The 19,623-nt window shown below is 25.9% G+C and overlaps 1 protein-coding gene across 8 annotated transcripts in view; it reads left to right on the top strand.

Annotated features, from left to right (window-relative positions):
• Nucleotides 1-19,211, top strand: part of LOC142324971 (COMM domain-containing protein 4) — a 454,946-nt gene extending 435,735 nt beyond the window's left edge. For all 8 annotated transcript variants that reach the window (XM_075366153.1, XM_075366152.1, XM_075366155.1 and 5 more), the window contains 3 exons: nt 6,686-6,725; nt 13,145-13,486; nt 17,954-19,211. In XM_075366153.1, coding sequence (XP_075222268.1) covers nt 6,686-6,725; nt 13,145-13,486; nt 17,954-18,003 — 432 coding nt within the window. In that variant the 3' untranslated portion in view covers nt 18,004-19,211. The remainder of the gene's footprint in view (nt 1-6,685; nt 6,726-13,144; nt 13,487-17,953) is intronic.
• Nucleotides 19,212-19,623: the final 412 nt, after the last annotated feature.

Raw genomic sequence — 19,623 nt, forward strand, 5'->3', positions numbered from 1 at the left:
TATGTTTATTATCTCTTCTGTATATCCAAAATTACTGATATTTTTTATGCTTTTGTTATGTTTCATTTCTGATGAAATTATTTTTTATTTCATCAAATTATTTAATGTATTATTTTATAATTGTAGATCCAGTGATTTGATGAAACTAGATATAATTCCCAGGAAGGAATGAAACTCATTGCAAACTACAAAATGATAAATATAATGTAATTTTTAATGAAAAATATAATACACAAAAAAATATTACTGATGTTAAGTACATATTTCAATTCAGTGTATAAAATTATACATTAAAAACAGATTATGTCAGGGTACTATTGAAATGTGCTACTTTATTCATAACTAAAGGAACTGCTGATTTCTTTGCTTTGAAGGATCAAGAATACCAGCAGAATTGCCTCAGTTGGAGCAGTATCTCAAAATATATAATAATTAACAAATAAAAAAGGGGATCAATTTCTTTTTATATTTATTAAAGAAAATAATAATTATATAGATTAAGAGTAATGCAAATAAAATAATAGTGAAATCAGTATACAATATTATAACAATTTTGAAAATGTTCGTTTTTAAATATTTGAGGAAATATTTAAATAACATTAATCTCATAACAAGAGCATAGAACATTCAAGTTTAATTAATTAGTATTATTTAAAAAGAGTTAAAACAGTTGAAATATTATTAAATATGAAATTATTTATTTCTAACTTCTTATCACTATATGTACGCTTTCAGAATCAGTTAACTCAGATGGCTTGACATCTTATATACTTAGAAAATCATCATTTTTTAGAATAAACTTAGAACACATACAGTTTAAGGCTTTTTCTCAGATTATTCCTGTTGTCAATTGGACAACAGAACTCGACAATGTAAGAAGATGTGCTGAGTTATTTCTTTCTCTTCTTTTTTAATGGTATTTCTTTTTTACCATTTCCCAAGAATTACCATATACTGGTAATCCATGTGGCATCTGCAGTTACTGCTTAATCAAAACTACACTTGCGGCATGAGATATTACAAAAACTCAGAGTTAATCATTAACGTTTGTAATTACATCCGTTTCATTACATTTTTCAGCCAGAAGTTCCTACAACTTGTCTCAGCTAATCAATTTCTTTTTCATTTAAATATTTTTACATGGTTTCTTAACTTCTCAGTTTATTATGCTGTTTGGTAACAATCACAACTCTTGTCTTTCCATTTTAACACATTGACCATTTAGTTCAAATATTACAATTCATACAGTTCATGCTTGTACCTTAGCCATCAGCTTTGAAGTCCTTGTAAGTACCAGCCTATTTAATATTTTGAGATTGTCACCATTAACAAAAATTGCTTGATGTATATCCAACAGTCCTTGAAGTTAGTCTCAGAATGTAAATTGAGAACCACAGGGAATAAAACACAACCTGCTGGACACCATACTTAGTAGCACATTTTATTTGTATGAATACTTGTATAATATATTTAATACATTTTATTTCCTACAAAAAATTACATTTATTTTTTCACGTTCACCATTTACAGCTACATATTTCTCCCAACAGTGAATCACTTTTCAAATTACATCAATGAAGAAGAATGCTGGTGGTCTTTCATTGATCAATGACTTCGTTTTATCATTCACTTCATCAACAGTTTCATCACCATAAATAGTTTTTAGACAAAGATAAATATCACTAGTATTTAGTTTCTCTGCTGTTAAAAATTCTATCAGTGTACATTGATTTAGACTCGTTGACCCAGCAAGGTATACTTGATTCAAAACAACAGCAACTGACAGAAAATTAGAGGACATCAATTAATGAGTTTTGGAATTTTAGTTTAGGGGAATGAAACTACAAGGTGGCAGCTTTTGTTGCTTTATGCAACATTTTGTTTTTATGTTCCATTGTGCATTACATTTCAGCCACTTGTATAAACATGATATATACTTAAATTACTGTTTCCTTGAAAAGGCCTTTAACTTTGAATGTTGTACAGTACCAAAGACCTCCTTGTAATCTTTGAAATAAAACCTGTATGTAAAAATCTTTTTACTCTCAGCACTTCGGAATCCAAGCTAGTTAGCCATTTTTTGAGGGGGAGAAATCTTCAGGAAGGTCTTTAAAAAATTGCTAATCAAACTTTTCATCCTATTGTGCCGATTTCTTGGCTCTCATATTCCTTACAATATGAATAATGCTTAAAGGTTGAATGTATCTATTCTTAAGGGATTTCTACAAGATGAAAAATATTATTGGAAAGTTTTGTGATGATACTAAAAACTGTTTCTTACAACCTAAGAAGTTCCATAAAAAATTGACTTCATAAAGGTGATATAATTTTTTTCCGATAGCTACTTTTGAGTGGCAGATTTTGTTAAGTGGTGAACAGTTTCACTTTCTTTTAATCTTATTTTAATTTTTGGCTTAGAAGAAGAAGGTTTTTGGGCTTACTGGAGCTGGAGCCTAAATTGTTAAACTGAATTTCTTGAATATCAGAGTGCTCTCTCTCTCTCGTGTGTGTGTGTGTGTGTGTGTGTGTGTATGCACACACACACATACACAATTATTAAGAAATTTTACAGAATTTTATAATTTTATAAATTGTAATTATGCAGAATTGTACTTTAATCTATAAAAATATTTTTAAAATATAATAATAATGAGTGTAAAAGACTAACCAAACAAAAATATAATTTATCATAACTCAAACAAGTACAAAATCAGAAGTAACTACTCTCAAGAAGACCATATTTGGATATTATTTTTGAGTCCTTGATTTAATTTCAAAGTAGATAAATTGTCTTATCATAAGTAAAATAATTATATTATTAAATAGTTAATTAATTTACAATAATAGTTTTGCTTTATTTTAAGAAATGAGCCTGCATAGTTTGTAATTCTGCACACTTTTTTTGGATGATTAATTCATTATTTAAGCTTTGAAACTTGTGCATGGGAATAAGACATGGAAATTTTGTAGCATATGAAAAATGTCATACCTGCCTGTGATTAAAAGCCAGGACCTCTGAATGAAAGACCAAGGAGCTGCCACTCCACCACAAAGATCAGCGACTTACCTTTACCTTGAAAATTGTCTCCATGATGAGTCCAAAGTATAAATTCTTAATAATACGAAGGCTAGTTTAGATTTATTTTAGTAAATGTAAGCCTCATAGTTTTTATTTGATTAAACATTTACATGGTAGTTCTGTTCCAATGTTTCATTTTACAATCGGTTAAAAAATAGTATCATTTGAAGAAAATTAATATAAAAGATATTATTTTTGCATTGTATTGTTCATTTGTTTTTGTTAGAAATATAAAAATTGCTTATTTGAAAAGAAAAGTATTCCTATAGTTATGTAATGTCTGCAGTCGCATAAAGTATAGAAAATATTATTTCCCTTTTCTTGTTGCATTAAAAAGTATTTCAGTACAAAGAGAAATTTGAATGTGAAGCAATTTATGAATAATATATTCCATATTACTGTAAGTTCTAAAAGGATCTGAGAAACAAAAGGTTTGTGCTTCCTGTAGAATGAAATATATGTATAGCAGCAGTCCTTCTGTTACTTGGTTATTAGATTTAAATAACTTAATTATTCAAATAGATAGATATGTGTCCCTGTCATATCAATGTTGAACAGATGCATGCATTGCTGAACAGATAAACTTAATTCAGTATCAAAATCAAAAGCATAAAGGTTCTGTATATATATATATATATATATATAAAATGAATAATTAACAACCTGGACTACCCAGTGCTGGTATAAAGCATTCCTATTTCACATATGTCTCCGAGTCTGACCAAACTGTTTAATTACAAAGTAACTTTGTTATTACTTTTTTGTTAATGTTATTTTCAGTCTTATCAACTACTTTGCATTATGGTTATTGACACACTCAATTGGCATTCATACTACAGAATGCACGTATTGTACAATTTCAGTTAACTATAGAAAACAACTTATTAAATGCAGTGTCAGTCATTGTCATTTTACTTTTTTTTCATTCATCAGTTTTCAAGGGGTATCCTGAAGTCCGAAGATTTAAGTTTCCTGATACCTCTGGGATTAGTAAAGAGAATTCTAGGCGTTGCTGAAAAACATCACATCATGTAGAAATGTTAATAAAAATAAGTGTTCATTTAATTATGTTTTTTTTTTATTTTCTATTGAGCTGGTTTTTATTTTTTTAAACATTTATGTTGCTGTATTTTTTGAGAATAAGGGATTTAAATTTATTGTTAAACATGTTATCAATACTTGAAGATATGTGTTTTCATCTCTAATATGATCACAATTATTTGATTTCTATTTACTATATTTATAATGCTTATAAACATTCCAGAAAATGTCTGTCATTCCAATGTACAATTTTTTTACAATTTCACTTTGCACAATCTATTTTGTAAAATCCTGTTTTGTTGTAAATATTATAGATTTGTTATTAAATACTTTTTTAACTAATGTTTATTGTATGTTTTAAAGAATCATATAATTATTTTAATGGTTTTTGTTTAAATAATTAAACCTGTTACTATTGTAATTTAATGGGATATAAAAATTCTCTTTTTTCCTTTAATGTTAGAAATCTATTTACTATTATTTTGTATTATTATGTTTAAATTGATATTTAGGTCATTTATATCCTTTATATTATAATTATTTCAGTTAGGATATGTTTTATTAGATTTAATTTTATATTAATTCTATTATCTTCTATATAGTTTATGGCTCTGTTAATCATCTACAGAAATATTACTAATTAATTGGTTGTATGGGTATATTGATTTATTATTTTATTATTTACTGGTAATGTTAGTTTTCAGTATATACTCAGCCTCAATTTATTTTTATCCTTTTTTATTCTGATATATAAAAATTGGAATCTATTTTTAATTTCTATTTCTAAGGTTTGTTCAATATTTTTATGAAAACTGTTTAGTTTTTAAAGAGTTATGTAATGTTCTAGATTAATTTCTTATTGTAGATTACTAAAATGTCAACATATATAATCCATAATTTCATTTTTCAGATATTTATCATATTTGTAGTTATTATATTTTCCATGTATTGTAAAAATACTTTTGACATTATACTACTTAAATGTGAGCTCATTGTTAAGTTTTCTTGTAAACTGTAGTTACAATGAAATGAAAAATAATTTGTTTTATGCAGAATTTTAATTATGGTATTACTTCATAAATGATGGATTCATTTATATTATTTTCACTGAATATTTTGTATATTATATTTATTGTAAGTCTACTGAAATATTTTTATACATAATCGTATTTTAATCCATAGGAAACCAAATAATTATTGTTGTGATATATGCCTATTTGTTTTGATTTTTATGGTAATTCAGTGCTATTCTTATTACTGAATATATTAAGTTTCAGATTTTTTTCTAATTAGATTTACTAATTTCATACAAAGAGCATTCATATAAATTATTGTAGGTGAAAAAGTAGATTATCTTTATGAATTTTTAAAAGTCTAGATATCGGTAACTATAATTATTTAAACTTTTAATATGTTCTGCATTAAATTTATTAGTTAGGTTAGTTTTTTATTTTTTATAAATTTTATTGTTTAAAATGGATTAATTTTACTTCTGCTGTTATCTTTTTGTATAATAATTGAAACATTTTTATTTATTTTACTGTTGATTATAAAAAAAATATATAGCATTTGTTTTTCTACAAAGTCTTTTCATTCAGTTTATCAATAGAATCCTAAACAATTTTTTTATTATATTGAGCTGTGTACAGATTTATTTTCCACAAATCATTAATTTTATAAACCTTTAGCAATTTTGCTTTTTACATATTGTATTTGTTAAGAATCATAGCTGGTTAAAAGTTATAACTAACATTTAATACTACTGTCAGAATATAATACAACTTTATAATTACTTCCGGTTCATGAAATAGTAATGATAAGAACTTAATGGAAATTTTCCAAATCCCACTCAGCTAGTTGCTTTCTTACATACCTTTGTTATATGATTGAAAAACAGTTAGTCTCCTTTTTTACTATTGATTAACCACCATGGCAACCTGAATGAATTTATGAATAGATTCATTTACACATTATGTGAGATCAGAATTATTACTCATATTTAAATTTAGGTGTCCTCTTTAGCTACATAACAATACAACAGTAAGTTCATTAACCTAAAAAAATATTTAACAAGTAGTTAAATATTTTTCTTAGTATATTTTTGTTTTAAAGCATTTTTAAGTCATTGATATTTTAATTAACATTACTGAAAAGTTATTTTTTTGTTTTTATATATTTAAAATTAATTAATTTAAATATATTTTATTTTTCAATTAGAATAAAATGAATGTAATTATAAATAAACAATTTGAATGAAGTATATGAATTCCATTAATACATAATTTACATTTATTAATATGTTCATTAAAAAAAATTAAAAAAGATGATATTAAGTTAGTGATAACTGTGTGAACATTTAAAATTATGCTAATTTAAACACCTCTGCAACTCATCTGAACCAGTTGTACAAGCTAATGTGTTACCACTGTGCCAACACATTCATTGGTTTATACATTTGCCCATGATTATGATTCTGCTTTTATTATTAATTTACCTTAATGTTTTTTTATAATTAATATTTAATACACATTTGCCTATTATACATTTCTGTGTTTTTGGTTTCAGTTCACAAAAGTTAAAAAGTTGACTGCTGATGCAAAATTAGGTAAGTTGGCATCTAAACTTAGATCATATTTAAAAGATATAAAAATAATTTATTAAATAGTATCACTATAAGTACTAATGTACGCTGCAAGTTTCATTTTTGATGAAAGAAAAATAGGTAATATAAAAAAATTTGTTTTGATACTACCAGTGTTGCTTATTTCAAGATGATAAAGAAAAAACCTATGTATTATTTTGCCAACTAGCACACTTAAATTTGTGTTGCATTTATTCATTTAGTATGTACAGTATTTTTTATGTTATTAAATTTCATGTTTAAAATTTGTATTGAGTTATTGTTTTTGTAAAATCAGCATGTTATCATTAATATCTTTTCATGAGTGCCCAATTTCTCTGATGTGATTTTTAAGATTGATTCAGTTGTATGTGGTAATGTCTTTTGAATGTTTGATACTTGGATTGATGTGTCTATTCAGTGGGGGTTTTTGTTAGTTTGTTGGACAACCTGCCATATTTTTTGTATTATTTTAACCAGTTTTGTATTATTGTAAAAACCACTTCTCATTAAAATATTGAACATTTTATATGAATATGAATTGATCCATATTAATATAATAAATTTTTGACAATACATGTGTATTTGTCGTTATCCTCTACAAAAAGCATATTTTTATGTATGGGCATATAGTCATTAATATGCTAATTTATTTTTAATTCATTCTTATGAAAAAATTTTGTAACTTAAAGTTTGTTGTAATTCTCTCTTATTTGAATCATGATGACACTACACAAAATAAAACTGAGTAATGAAATTTGGCACTGGAAATTTCAAAATACTAATCTCCTTCTGTCAAGAATTACAAAAAAATTTTTGAATAAAGTAGCTTGAGAATATTATTACAGTTGACTAGCCAAAATAAGCCATAAATTATATAATTATCTATAAAAAAAGAAAAGATATATATATATATATATATATATATATATATACATTAATTATTTATGGTTTAAGACCCATCATATAAACACATATATAAAAAATAATAAGATTGATCTCACCTTTATGTCTTAAAATCTTTTCTTATTCAAGAAAATATGAAATAAATAAAGGTGAGATCAAATCTTATTATTTTTTATATATGTGTTTAGGGTGTTCTTAAACTATAAGTAATTAATTGTGATTTGACACACAGGGCAACTTGTTCAATATATATATATATTTTTTTTTATTCTTTTATTTTTTTTCCTAAAGTCAATACTTACAAGACCCATATTCCTCTGTACCAATATATTATATTCTTTATAATTAAAAACCAACTTGAACAACCCAAGTACATTACAAAGTAAATATCAAAGTAATTACAAAGTAAATGAAATGACACTTACTTTTTTTTTCTTTTCTTTATTCCAGTAGCACTTTTGCAGGATCTCACATCATCAGTTGTATATAAATTATATAACGTTACATATCAAACATAAAAACGAGAATTTAGAATAAAAATTAAAATATTAAAATTACTATCATATATACAAAACATGAAGTCAATTAAATAAAATAACCACATATATTTTAATATGACATCAGTTAAGAATTAAAAATTAAAATTAAATTTAAAAATAAAATAATTAGAAAATTTATACTAAAACCTGACCAGCCAGTGTTATATTAATGATGGATTTGAAATTATCTATATACATTCTGATTATATCTATTTTTATCTAAAAACATGTTGCCATTTGTTGCTGCTTTTATAAGAGTATCTTATATAATCTTTTTATAAAATTTATATACAACTGATGATCCGGGATCCCACGAAAGTGCTATTGGAATAAAGAAAAGAAAAAAATATGGTAAGTGTCATTTCATTTACTTTGTAATTCTGTACTCGAGTTGTTCAAGTTGGTTTTTGGTTATAAAAAATTCAATATATGTATTTTAGGTAACATCTAAAAATACCTATTTATTTATTTATTTGTATAATCACAACAATGTACAGTTCCAAGTTACAGCATAATAAAATGAAATTTATTATTTCATTGAATCTTAAACATCTTTGTACATCAAATTTGGTTATTCTTTTGAAAATCATTGTTGTCTGTATGTTTAAATTACTGATTATTCATTGAAAATAGTCTTCTTCAAAATGTCTCGTTTTTTATGAAGTTGTAGAAGATTCCTTCCAAAAGTAAAACCAAAAATACAAGTATTTCATGTAAATTTAATAAAATAGTATTTTCAATAATTATGCAAATACTGCTTAATATTCTGTTTTCTCAGCATTTTATTTTTAGCTGAAACAAGCTTTCAAATTGTAATTAAACTTGGCACTATCTTCTTTTTACATATCACTATACTTCAATACTTTTTTATACATCTCAATTTTATTAAAAATACAACTGCAATATCAGAATTTAATAAGAAGGATTCTTTTTAAAAATAACATATCAAATACTTAACAAAGAAAATTTAATAATGGAAACAGAAGCTAATATTTAATTTAAGTTGATACATAAGTTTAATGCGGCGATATATCTCTTTCATCTGCAAATCTTAGGTTCCAATTATGGCATTTTTCACATGCTACAAATTTCCATGATACATTCCCTCTTGTAAGTTGGTGTTAGGAAGTGTACTCAACCATAAAAATCCACCAAATTCATCCAAAAATGGATATAAAAAGACAAAAAACAGAGATGATAGACAAATTATGTACATGATAGTTGAACAGTTTCAATTTCTCTCTAAATATTTTGTTCTCCATTAACTGTTAATCTAATTGTGATGCTGTTAATTACAATATGATGTAATAAGTGGTTTGAAAATAGCTTTCAGTGTACTTGTAATTAGTACAATTCCAATAAATGTTAATGCCAATTTCAACTGTACAATTCCATTAATGATAGGCAAAATTGCTTTATATATATGACTGCTCCTTACCATTCATCCGTATGATGATTCAGTGCTACAGGCCCTTTCCATCAATCTCCTAATTTTTCCTTCATAATTATACCAATTTTGTTTGAGTTACTAGAAATTTTCAGTTATTTTCAATGCAAAGTAACATTAAAAACAAAAGATACACAATTCATTTTAACTAATTTAACTTAGTAATACAATACTTAAAAACATTTTCTATTCAAAATTAATGAAGTTGTGTTTGTATTTTAATGTAGTTAAATGTTCTATTTATTTGGTAACTGTTACTTGTTTAATTTAAACAACACTTTAAGCTTATGTGTTTGTATTATATAAGTATATATTAGAAGAAATTATGGGACCTAATGCATTTGTATCTATGTTAAAAGTACTTTTATCTCGGGGAGAGATTTTTGTACACTCATCAGAATTGGAGTAGAACCTTGAATAGAAACACAGGCAGAGTTATCCGTGACATATAAGTTTCTATATAGTAAGGACACACTATTGAAAAAAAATTAAGAAAATAATGATTAATGAAAAACAACAACCTACCCACCAAGGACTTTTAAACAAGATAGAAAACTATAAAGAAAAATGGATAGGAAAGAGCACATAATTGATCAATGTTGTCGCATTAATCATCTCAAATATATGCTCCATGAATATATATTTTTCTTGCAGATATACAAGAACAGGTGTATACTTGTTTAAGTAAAACCCTTACCTATCTGCAGAATATATGACCTGTGGATTTGTGTAACTAACTTATAAGCCAATCGGCTAGACTTATATTGGATGATTTTAAACTTATAATAATAATGTAATGTAAAAGCTGTTACAAAATTCTGCAGTGTATGTAAGAATTATGTAAATTTAGTAATTCTAGTGAATAAAGGATTCTGAATGGCCAGTTAATGTAATACTGTAAAGCTTTGCTTCCTGCCATCTAGAATCTGATGTTTCATTGTTAATTCATAGCATAGTTCTGGAATTTTTTCACTAATAATTTTATCCATTTCATTGTCATTTTTGAAACACAAGTGTAGCGTATTCAAGGTACATGCTACCTAGAGAAGGTACACATCTTTATACTGAAATAAAATTTAAATAATCTTTGTGGAACTATATTTTTTATTTTCTCTAGAAACAGTAGGCTTATATCCAGCCACAATTGGTTAACAATAAAAATTGTAATAATGAATAATGCTGAGCTTGAATAGGCCTTAATACAGAACTTTTAGATCAAAGGCAGAAATTTTACTATTCAATGGAGGTTAAATATCATCATTGACACTTGACTAAATTTATATGGCCAGTGATAAGATAATGGAACATAATGATCATTAATTCTACTCTGTTAATATTAGATATTGTGAAAATTGCTGTTATTCAGAAAATTAAAATGTGATTACAAAGCACTATCATTTGTAAAAACAAATACAAGCAATTTTCAGTAAAAGAAATATTCAAAATATGATTCCCTTATAAAGAGAAATATTCATAGTGATGTGTTAAATGGTTTTCCTACTCTGTTTTTTTTTTTAAATAATTAAAGCCTAAATAGATTTTGACTAGACTTAAACAAACCAGATGAACATAATATTAAAGATCATTTCATTCTTTGTTATTCCATTTTCAGCAGTTGTTTTTTACATAATATATATCAACAGATTTAATAATTTATGCTGATAATAGAATGTTAATGTTACTAAAACTGCTATTATGGTAATATTATTACATTATGTCCTTTTTTTAACTTTATTAGATTATCATTTGATCATTGATTTTGTTATGGTATAATCATACTATGATGAGAGTTTGCCATTTTATAGCCTGTTCTGAAAGTTTGTTTTGTACTTTTATTTTATCTGGGCCTCTGTAATATTCTTCACTTAATAAAAAGTATTTAGATCTAATATATATATATATATATGTAATGTATTCAAAGTATTATTTCAAGGTAATCCATTTATATAAAATTATAAATTTCAGTACAGATTAACAAATCTAACTTATATTACAAATTATTTTTACTTTCCCATCTAGTCCTACAGCAGAGCTATAGGTGTAGAAGAGAAAGTATTGTAATTTTTTACCCAATCTGAAATAAATTGTTTCATGGATTATCAAATTTAAAACTATAACCAGTCGTAAGTAACAAGTAAATGTATATAATTATGTTTCCAGGAACCATGTGTGATAAATTAATGTTATTAATTACTTGCCAGGAAAATGTGTGAACTGTGTATGCAAGAGGTGTAGGAAAATGATAAGTCAATGGAGCTCTTAAGGAAAGATAATGCTGCTGATTATTCTATAAGAATTTTTGGCATGTTATTTTATTAGTCTGTAAATACACTACTACACTATCACTAAAAAACTGATATCACTATCACAGGCTTCCAGACAATAACACTGAGAAGCCTAATGTAAAATTAGCCCTAATTGTCTATTGCTCTGGCTGTATTAATCATGAACTAATAATTTATTAACCACAAATAGTTATTTAAAAGGATACTGTGTACCTTCACGACTCCATTCCTTTATCTCCTCTCTCCAGAGACACCCACCTGTTATCGTACCACCTATGATGTAAATGTCCACCTCCTGATCCACTATGAGATTTTGTGATTTACACACAAGTATTTTGATATATATACCTTTATGTTTGTTTTTCATTACTGTTATATTTTAAAGCCTTTTGTACCTTCAAAAAGGTTTTCCTTCCTAAATCATGTTATTGAAGCAGGGCATAGAAAATGCAAATTCTATATGTATAATCATAAAAACCATGAACTCAACACACTTGAACAGATAAAATTTGACAAAAACTTACTAAATGAACAAACAATCCAAATCGGATATGCTATTAAAAGGATACTAAAAATCGAATACTTAAGGAATTTCTTAATTTCTTTTAAAATGTTTTCATAACATTTTTCAAGATGGGTACCATCAACTGCCATTAGTAACACCATTGGTGAATAAGTAATGCAATTAGCTCTATAAAGATCTAGAAGCAAAATCCATAAGTTCTGTAGTGAGTTGTTAAAAAAAATGTTTTAAGTATTAAAAAAAATTTGTCTATTCAAATAAGCTCTTAATAAAATAATGTAAAAAATAGCATTTAATATGATTTGCAATCAATTTTTTACACCAGTCTGTTATAAAATTAAGCTCAAATAAAGGTGTTTTCCATCATTAGTCATATTATGTGATCCCTGTGAGTAGTTATAATAGATGTTAAACCCAAAAATGAACTGGGGGTTAGCATTACTCTAAATTCTTAGTAAGGTTTCTTTCCTCTTTGTTTAATTATTTCTGTTCTCAGCATCAAATCTTAAAATGCTTTCTTTTATGTTAAAAAGATATCATATACCTAACAAAAATGTCATGCAGGTATTTTGAACGACTATAGATGTTTATATAAGAAAAAAATACTTTTTAAAATTTTTTTAAATATTCTCATTTGATAATAAGGCATTTATTCATAAGATGTTGTAATTTTTGTGATTTCATGTTTTTAATGCATTTTGTAGATCTAGAAGATATGAAAGCAAGTATAATGGCTTTAGTTTTCATATTGGAAAGCTCAGCAAGATATGGTGTTAGTGAATCCGCATTAAGTAATGAACTGCAACAAATAGGTTTACCTCGTGAACACAGCCAGGCTATTTGTAAAGTTTACTGTGAACATTCTTCAGCGATTACAGAACGATTAGCTCAGTCTAGTCTTAGGATTTCAAGTTTAAGTGAAGCTGCTGCAAGACCTAATGGTTCGTATTTTGATGTTCAGCTTACTTCTTGGCAAGCGGAGACTGGTCATCATCATATACATTGTTTTACTCTATCTCGGCAACAAATGGAACTTCTTATTCAAGGTATTATAGTTATCTTTTCAAAATATAAATAGTTTTTGTCCTTTATTATATCATTATATATATAGGAGGTATTTCTTTTAAACTTTCAGGACTTATTTTCAGATTTTTTTAGCTTGTATGATTTACAATTATTTTAACTTTCTTCCTATTATTCAATTGAGTTTTACCAAAAGATCATCTAAGATGTTAAATGGTTGTAACCTTGCTTTAAATAATTGAAATTTCACAAATTAACTCATATATCTTAAAATAAAATATCAACTACCAGCATACTAGTGTAACCGTTAAGGAGATGATACTTTTAATGCCAGCTAGCACTGAGGGTATTGTGATCCCTATATACATGCCCTGTTTTCATATTTATTTCCTCATTTCTTTTTTTTAATTTTTATTAGTGTTTGTATGTTTATTTGTCTTTAATAATAGATTTACTGGAAATATAACCAAATCAGTTAGAAGAAAGAGATCAAGAATTAGATCTATGAATCTAGAATTTAGATCTGTGATCTAAATTTTAAATTTATCCAAAAAAATGACAGTAAAAAAAAAAACTACATGTAATAAATATGTTAAAACTGATAAAATAATTGTTCATTATTCATTTTATATGTACTACAAGTCATCACTGTGATTTCTGCTAACCCGGTACAAGACAAAGATCAACTTAAAAGAACGTGGTTAAGTTTAAGAAAACCAAGAACCCGTAACAGTAATATTGGAAAAAATAGATTACTGTTGCTTTATTCACTGATGTAAGTATGTTATTATACATTAGCACAGCAAACCAAATAACTGTTGATGAAATTTGACTCTATAAGGGAAATAGTCGCTCTCTATCACCAGTGATTACAATAACTTATATTCCTAAGGGTATATAATGAATAGGATTAGCTATGTAGTGAATATCATTGTTCCTACAATAAAAAACTACGAAGTACGAATGCAAAATCTATACATCTTAATGCCCAAAGGAGGTTCTATTTTGAATACTGTATCATAAAATTACTTCAGTTTGAGATTATTTTTCATCAGCTTAGTTATGTAAAATCAAGTTTATTTGGGAATGGTGTTGATGAGATATAAGTTTTTTGTACATTCTTGAAGAGGATGAGGATGAACTAGTTTTAAAATATAACATGAGTTCACAACTAATGAAAGTAATAATAACTAAGATTTTTTAATGCATATAAAAGTTTCTCGTCTATAAATCAATAAATTTTATTAAAAATTTGAGTAGAATGCAATTGGAATTTTTAATGTGTAGGAAAGGATCTGTAAAGTAAAGTTAGTTTTACCTTCAATGATGCCTTGTAATATAAATGAATTTTTGAATCATGTTTTTAAAATAAAATTATATTGGTGTTTTACCTCATTCAGACAGAGAAGAAAATGATTAGTAAGTAACAAAACTTAGTTCTAAGCTACCAAGTAAAAAATTATAATCACTACTACAAAATTATAAAAATCAAGAATAATTTTCTTAAAAATTGGAAATGTGATTCCAAAAATTCTTTTAAAGTCTGTAATCTAGCCTCTTCCTCATTATTTCAGATTGCAATACAACTTATACTTAATCCAATATCATAGACAGTATATATAGCATTGTTGTATATGCTGTATACAGTGCTAGGTAGTGTAGTATATATAACATTGGTTTGACAAATTGATATATATTTATGTAGTGTATATATTGTGTTGTTCACTTCATTAAACATAAACTGACCATTTTCAACATCTTTATTTTTTCATCTTTTCTGTTAAAATATTTTAATATTTATTTATTTATTAATTAAATAAATATTAAGTCATTTTACAGAATTTGTGAACTGACAAGAACTGAAGTAAGGTATTATTGATACAAGACAGGTTAATTTTTTTAGTAACTGTAACTTATTTTTTTACTTTGTGTGGTTGATAAACAGACTAAATTTTTTTTCATCTTATATTGGTTAAAAAAATCAGTTAAAGAAAATGATATTGCATCTTAATGTAATTAATTAAAATCTTTATGGACATTTTGCTGATAATATTATGGAACTGCTCTAGTCTAGAATAATTTCATGAAGATTAATATTGATTACAGTATTATAAAATTGTATTGTCTAAAATACAACTCTTTCACTCTCGGTTTTTTATGTTTATTCCCAGTTTGTATCATTTTTTCCTGGCTTTAGCAAATTGCTTATTTTACATTTGTAAAGTAAACATGAAATTCTCCATTTACTGTTAAAAAAAGACAAGAAATGCAAAATCATTTAAAAAGGTACCCTTATGAAAATTCAATTAACCTTTCAAATGGTAACATTATATGATGATGCACAATAAAACCTGCAGCATTACCTTGAAGATTAATGAAGTTTTAATAAATCTGTTTTCTGTAAAAAAAACAATCAAGGTCAGAAAAACTGCAAATTCCCTTCTTTAGCAGAAAAACTGGGTGGGTTATTCAGTCTTTCCTTGTAAAATATTCATCCCTAAAATCAAAATTATACTCCTTAAAATCATCTTGTTTGGATTGTAGGTCTTCTTCATTTACAAAGGCTTTAGTTTGATAGATTAAGAACACTCAATTAAAATGAGAATGTGTGAAGATACAAATTTACTCTTAAACTGAAGTTACAAATAAAAATAAAGTTACAAAAGAAAACATCTAGTCAGTTGTTATAACTAATAACAGAAAATGGATAAAAATAATGAAGTTTTATATTTCAAAGGAACATAATATGGCTGTGTAGTAGGATTATGGGTTCTGAAAATGTTTGTTAATACATTTATTTGGCGAAACAAATCTAAATATTGCTATCCTGAATACGTAAACCAAAATATTAAAAATAACAAAAATTAAAATGTTTGAACAAAAATTGTTACAATTCATCAGGGGAATTGACTGAACATATTCATTATCTATGCTGAAAGAACGTTTTAGCCAACACAGAAATATAGAAATTATAGAAAATTTACTGATAATTTGTACCTGATCAGACACAGAATTATAAGACATCACAATAGAATAAATTGGAAGCAGCAAGAAAGAGTTCAACATGTATATTAAATATGAAAATATAACTTACAACAAGCCAAAAAGAGGCAAAAGTTGAAACAGGTAATGTAATGTTGTACTTATGCACTGCTGTGGTCAAGGATTTTCATCTATTACAGATAAAATTGTACGCAGGAGCATGATTAAAACGTGTGCAGTGTCTACATCAAATTGTTTAAAATTCTCATTAATAGGTTTTTATGGTTATTTAGGGAGAACTAGTGAAATTTTGAAAGAAATTATTATGAATGAAGTCAATAAATAAATAAACTTAATTAATAAATTTATTGGAAAAAATGTAGTAAATAATTTAATTCCTAACAATCTACCACATAAGAATTATTTAAAAGTTTGGTATTCATCAAATATATTTATTAAAAATGTAATTTTAAACTGCATAAATCTGCATTTTAAACACAATATTAATTATTTGTAGTGTGAAATTACTAACATTCTTATCACACATCCTGTGGGCTGATATTTCAATAAAAAAAGGAAAATTTCTAACTACAGCTAATTTAATTAATATCTGTTACATTATAAGTAATTATAACTTCACAGAATGTAGTACTGTGCACATCTTATGAATCAAGAGGTTGAAATCTTGACTTCTCTGATTGCACTGAAATTGATGAAACAGGTTATTCTGTTTGAATTTGGATAATTCTCTTGAGACCCTTGGTAATAGATTTTTTCTGAGATTGTGTAATCAATTTGAACTTTCTGCTTACTTGTCAGAACACCCAAACCAGAGTAAATTTATTATTATATTTGTTAGGGTTAATAGTTTAATATCAAAACTGACCAAAGAAAGATATCCATACTTTAATAAAAACATTTTTCTTGTGGTTAGTCTTCATTTTATAATCATGGTATAGTCTCAGAATTTAATTTACTTCAATTAAGCTGATTCCAGAAAGAATTCATTACAGCCACATTCTCTGAATACATAATGAAGTATTGATTTTAGATTAAGTACAATTTTATTTAATCCTTGATCCTTTGCCAATCATTTCACCTTCTTTTCAAAAGTAGAATGTATTAAGATAAGTTTTTTAATTATATGTCTATGAGTATAACTGTATAATTCTGTGATAATATACTGAAAACATTGACAATATTTTAATTAAACAGATTAATTATTTATTAGTTTACTAAAAGCTGTAAAGTTTGACTGACACTTCATGAGGGACTACATTTTACAGAGATATGACTAACTCAACCTAATCATAAGAGCTAATTTCAGCTTTTTCCCAGATTGTAATAATTTAAGACAATTTTTTTTTAATATAAACATTTTTATTCTGAAGAACATACGGGAATTGTTCAATTATATTTTATTGATTAAATATTTCTTTCTAGGCTTATTTACTGTATTCAAATGTTAATATTAACACATTGATATAGTGCTATTACTTCTTTTACAGAATTGAAAACAGCAAATGCCAGAATGTTAAAACTTCAAGGAGATCTATAAAGAATTTAGAGAGACTGAGTATAAAAATATGAGTTTTTCCATTTATAAAATTATCTTGTTTCAATGAAAATGAAATTTTTTGTATAGCTGATAAATAATAAATATTGCATTTGTTAGTATATTATTATATAGTTCATTAATATATTCTAGTAAATAAGAAAAAATTGTGTAGATTTATTCATAACAAGAATAGACTCAATAAATGCTCTTTGTTGCAACCATGTTGCTAACATGTAAGAACTCATCAGATATTTTATTGTTTATAACTGTATAAAATGCCACAATGGAGCTGAGCTGATGATTCCACTGTAGTTTATTTGTTAATCTTCTGGTTTTTTTTTAATTTTTTTAATAATCTGTCAGTCTTCTCCATGATCTTCAGGTATCAAATGTCTGCTGGATAGTCTGTGGATCATACTTCTATAAGCAAATAGTTTATATGGCTTAAGTAATTTGTGAGATCAAGAATATTTATTTCTATTGTCTTTATATTCAACTGTAAGATTTTTATCTATGTTTCTTTTTACTTCTGAATGTGAGCACAAGAATAACGTTTTCTTTATTAGGACACTTATTGGCAGTATCACAAAACACTCAGTTGAAAGTAGAATGGAAAACACCAAACTCAGTCACTGAAGATGGTAATACAAAAACAACTTGAAAGCATTATGATGTAAATGTTTAAAATGCTGTATTTAATTAATTTGGTTTGATTTGTCATTAGAAAATTAATATTGTACATAATTAGCATATTAAAATTAGTGTCTTATCTATAAATAAATGTGTAAAAATTGATATTTTTCATAAACCAAGATATTTTTTAAGAATTATAATTTTATATAATTATAACTATTGTTGACTACAGTAGCAGTTAACAATAATGGAGACTGCAGTTGTGAGACTGCAGTACCATTTGAAGATGAAAAAATCTAATTTTTGTATGTTTAGGTTTATGGACTGAATGAAAATCCAAACTTATTCCTGAAATTTTTAATTCTCAACTTATACTTTAATTTTACCTTCAAGTTTGCCTGAATAAAAACCACTATCTTGAGAAGTTATGAAGCTGTGGCTACAACTACAGATTCCTGATTTCAGACCCTAAAAATTTAGTTTTGTGATAAAATAAAGTAATTAACATCACTTTATTTTTTTCCTAAGGTTTTTTTTGATAATTGTATGAAAATAAAGATGTCCTGAAATGGTGTTTAAAATTAAAACTATCATAAATGAAATTTAAAAGAAAAAAGTAAAATTTATTTTAGTTTTTGATTTATCAAAAATTAGACTTTATGTTCTCTGTGTATATAAGAAATTATTTTTAGTTAATATTCTTTTAATTTACATCAAAGGTGAATAAAAAATTGAAGATTATAACGTTCTTTATAGAATTAGCTTCTTCTTTATAGAATTGTTAATATATTTATGTCAATCTACGTGGCAGAGTTGTACCATCTCTGCGTTTCATCCAGAGGTTCTGTGTTTGAATCCTGGTCAGGCAAGGATATTTTATTCACGCACTGCAAAAAAATTCATATCATTTATCAAAAATTGTTATTGGGTGTCATCAAGAGTGATCAGAATATAGTTGGAGTTAATTGCTGTAGAGTTTTTCTTTCT

This window comes from Lycorma delicatula, chromosome 5 (assembly GCF_047948215.1).
Source record: "Lycorma delicatula isolate Av1 chromosome 5, ASM4794821v1, whole genome shotgun sequence".
NCBI lineage: Eukaryota > Metazoa > Arthropoda > Insecta > Hemiptera > Fulgoridae > Lycorma > Lycorma delicatula.